A 4,074-nucleotide genomic window follows, 5' to 3' on the forward strand; every position below is an offset into this window, starting at 1 on the left:
GACTCGGACGTTAATTGCTTCAAATCCATACAACAAGGCTCACCCATAATTCTTCGTAGTCATCACCACAGGCAGCATCAACAAAGTTCACATAATGCCTTAGAGATGTGTAGCGGGTACCTCGCTATCCGCAGAAAGATGAATAATGGCATAGTGAATGCTTCCCTACCTTACAAATATTCTGATTTGCAGTGTAGTTGGTAGGTTGTATTGGTTTCTCCAAGGGAGTTTGGAACGGGCTCTAGAGAGGCCGCTCTTCCAGATTTCGCTGGGACTGCGCTGCGCGCTCCGTGCAAGCCCGGCGTTTTTAATGTACAGCTTGACAATCTTCGACAAATTGTAAATGTGGTTATCGAGTGTATCGCAGTCCAACAAACGAGACAGTCACGACACTCGCTTGTCACCAAAAGAGTGGAGAAATTCGCCATCTGTGGAACTTCCGCGCAGGCTCAAGCGACGACCCACACGTTTTCTGCCTGGAGCAATATGGCGGTCGTCGGCTTCAGCGGCGGCGCGCCGCCTCCACTCCAGAAGCTTTTTTTAAACCTCCTTGGGTGTACCAAGTTTTGATGGGAATAATTAACAAAGAATCTTCTTGTGTCCCTAAGAAATTCGCATACAGCTAAGCAAACGTTCCTATTGCTGTGCATGGCCCAGAGAAGGTGCCCTAAGGGAAAGAATGTTTTCAGAGTTAACAGTAATTCTTAATTTTCTGAATAACATTTCGAAATGTTTTTTTTTTTCCTGAGGCTAGTGAAACGAGGGCAATTAATTAAGAAGTGATCGATGTTTTCAGGTTCTTGACAGTTAAAGCATTGCGGAGATTACACCAGACCAGACCTGTATAATGAAAATTAAGAGGAGGCATACGGCATCGAAATTTTGTAAATATACTTCCAATTTGCGCGTGGGACACCATTTATTATCCCAAGCAAAAGAAAGATGCCCGTATTCTTGAACTGGTAATTTAATTTTCATGGAATCTTGAAGTGAGGAATATTTGCGGAATCTGGACTCGGTATAAAGCTGTATCAGCACAATGGTCACTACAGGACCATCCGAGACCAGCGCGCGAGAGCATCAGCCATCTCGTTTAAAATATGCCACGATGACCTGGTATCCATACCAACTTGTACGCAGTTTTAGGGATTAATGAAGTGAAAGCATTCAGAATAATGGCTCGAAAGAGAGCTAAGTGAGATCTGCATACGGACAGAGAATCAGTAATTACTACAACTGCCGAATCATTTACTGAAAGCTTTCGAAGGTTAAATAAGGCTAGGAGCTCAGCTTCGAATATTGGGTATAATCCAGAGACGCAATGAGAATGACCATGATAAGGCCTCTGAATAATGCCTACACCCTTTCTCTTCACACATGGATGCATCAGTAGCAATAACAGTAGCAATAACATTATCAATTCCCAACTGAAGTAATGATCTTCTAATAAGCCTATTAATATCTAGAAGGTAAAGTTTGGAATTAGACGGGGAATATATCATCAATTCAATTTTTGTAGTGGCTAATGAGTTTATTTAAAATGATGTTGCGTACGTCAACATTTAAAGGTTCCAGCTGATCTTGGACAAACAAAATTTGAGGTTCGTATACCCGAGACCAAGGCTCATTAAAATGTTCTCGATTCAGAAATGAATGCAACTGCAATCGACTTAAAGGATTGCGCAAATTTTTAAATATGTTTTGACTTTCAGAATGCAGAATCTGCAGGCTAAGGGGATACGGGCTTCTTGATATAAAACACTGTTTGCAGTAAATTTCGGCGCCCCTAGACAATAACGAAAAGCCTCTCGCTGTAAAAAAAAACCAAGGGATTAATTTTATATTCAGGCCCCCCAGAGAATAGAATGCAACCAATTCTAAACGTACATACGCTAATCATAATTAGATTGTCTCTACGTAGGCCATAGGGGTGTCGACCAAGTTTTGCGAATGATTCCACAGCGCGTGTTGCCTTATATTTAACATGCTCAATGTGATTTCGCCAGCTTCGTTTTTCATCATAATATACACCTCAATATTTAACGTAGCCATTTTGGGGAATTATTTCTTGACGATACTGTAGTGAAATGCTAATAGGAGCATTCAAAGGGAAAACGATCACTGAACTTTTGCTAACATTTAGGGACATTCGAATCTGTTCAAACCGTAACTCTTAAGTGTTGCCACGCCCGCTTCTTGTTTTACTTTCATGTATTCGGGTTTGACCAGCAAAAACGGCTAGCAACGCTCGACGCTGACCGCGCCGCAGTGTTCGAGAAGCTTCGCGATTAGAGTAGATCACTTCGTCGAGATTGCGCACATGACGCGAATAGTCAAGATTATTTCAGAGCTGGCGCAACCACCAGTGATAAGGCTAGAAAGTTCGATGCGTGATGTTCAGTTTTATCGACGGCTGACGCTCTGTTCGCCGCTATCAGTGTACTGTGTGTATTGCTGTAATTTGACTTTCCTTTTCCTGGCCACAAGGGGATTCGTGGCGAACGCTCGAAGCGATCGGACGCACTGCACATCGCCTCCCGAGTCTTTCGGCTTTTTCGCTGCGACGAATGCTTACCGACCAATAATTTATGTACGAGTGGGTGCATGAAGTTATTAGGAACGCGCGGATACCACACTCGACGCTGGATTTCTCAAGATTCTCCCAGGAGAGTTTTGTTCCCGGCCAACGCCGCTCGCCGCCCTGAGCCTAGCTGGCTCAGCGCGCGTTCGGCTCCTTGTCGAGGCCTCGCGCCGCACCTGTCGCTACTCCCGCCGTCGTGCCCCTGCCGCCCACCGGCATGCAGAGCGTCGTAGAAGGTCATACCATCTCTGAAGAGGAGTGGTCGGACGACTCGTGGCAGTCGCCCGGCTATCGTGCCCAGGAACGACGCCGACGGGACTTCAAAACCAAGGCAAGCCCGATCTTCAACTGAGTGCGTCGGACAATGCCCGCGCCGCTGTGCCGGAAACGCCAACACCAGATTAAGCCACGTCCGCCTCCATTACGCCGGCGTGCACCACTTCCCCGATTGCCGCAAGACACCATCCATATAGTAGGACGGCCAAGAACACCCATCGACTTGACGAAAGTGCCACCGTGGCAATTGCATGACGCCCTGCTAAAGGCAGCGTCGCTGCCGGATCAGCCACCCGCAAGTCGGGATCGTCTTCGGACGCCCCCACCAATAATACCTTTACACTGAGTGTCATCGACTCACAACGCGCCCAGGCCTACCTCCGCGTGAAGTCTATCAACGTGGGCACTGATACCATCGAGCTCCATGTCTACGCCCCCCTCCGGATGAGCCGTACGAGGCATAATGTTCCATGCATACGATGACTTCTCGGACAACGAAATACTGGCGGACCTACAAGCCAGCAACCCCGACATGCCTATTGTGGTGGAAGACGCATGGGCCAAAACTAGGCACATTGTGGTCGCACTCACGACCAGACTCTTCCCAAGTGGATATTCTACCACGACACCGACATCAGGCTCTATCCGTTCTACAACAGGGTGGAAGCATGTTTCAACTGCCGCAAGGTCGGTCACCGCACGGATGTTTGCCCGCTGCCACGCAAGCAGCGGTGCCGCCGCTGCGGCGAGGAAACACCCTCCACCGGGAGAAGGCGAGAAACCCAAGTGCACGTCGCGCTGCATCGTCTGCTGTGGTGCACACAACACCGGCAGCTCAAACTGCAAGTATCGCTTTGTCAAGAAAGCGCCATCCCACCCCGCAATGGAAGCAAGAAGCCCAAGAACCTACATCGAACACCCAAGGCAACCCGTCCCACAGCGGGCCCCTCAAGCAGCCGCTCACCATCCCCTCGAGACCATTCTCCATCTTTTCCACCACCCGGGACCAGCAGCAGCCAGCACAAAGGCCCAGAGCGCAGGTCCCGATCCCAGACCCGGCGCGTGAGGTCCCGCTCAGCCAACGCCGCCACAGCAAATCTCGATCTCGCTCACAGCGCCCGACGTCCCACTCAGCCAGACGCAACCCCTTCGACGTCCGGTCATCCAGTAGACGACCCGGAGAAGCGCCAAAGTCGCTGGCCTGGCAGCGGGGCCCC

The 4,074-nt window shown here is 49.3% G+C and overlaps 1 protein-coding gene across 1 annotated transcript in view; it reads right to left on the minus strand.

Moving 5' to 3' along the window:
- Positions 1–2,800, minus strand: part of LOC119387586 (uncharacterized) — a 7,355-nt gene extending 4,555 nt beyond the window's left edge. The window contains exon 1 of the mRNA XM_049414199.1: positions 2,758–2,800. Within this exon, the coding sequence (XP_049270156.1) occupies positions 2,758–2,800 (43 nt within the window). The remainder of the gene's footprint in view (positions 1–2,757) is intronic.
- Positions 2,801–4,074: the final 1,274 nt, after the last annotated feature.

Source organism: Rhipicephalus sanguineus, chromosome 3, assembly GCF_013339695.2.
Source record: "Rhipicephalus sanguineus isolate Rsan-2018 chromosome 3, BIME_Rsan_1.4, whole genome shotgun sequence".
Taxonomy (NCBI): domain Eukaryota; kingdom Metazoa; phylum Arthropoda; class Arachnida; order Ixodida; family Ixodidae; genus Rhipicephalus; species Rhipicephalus sanguineus.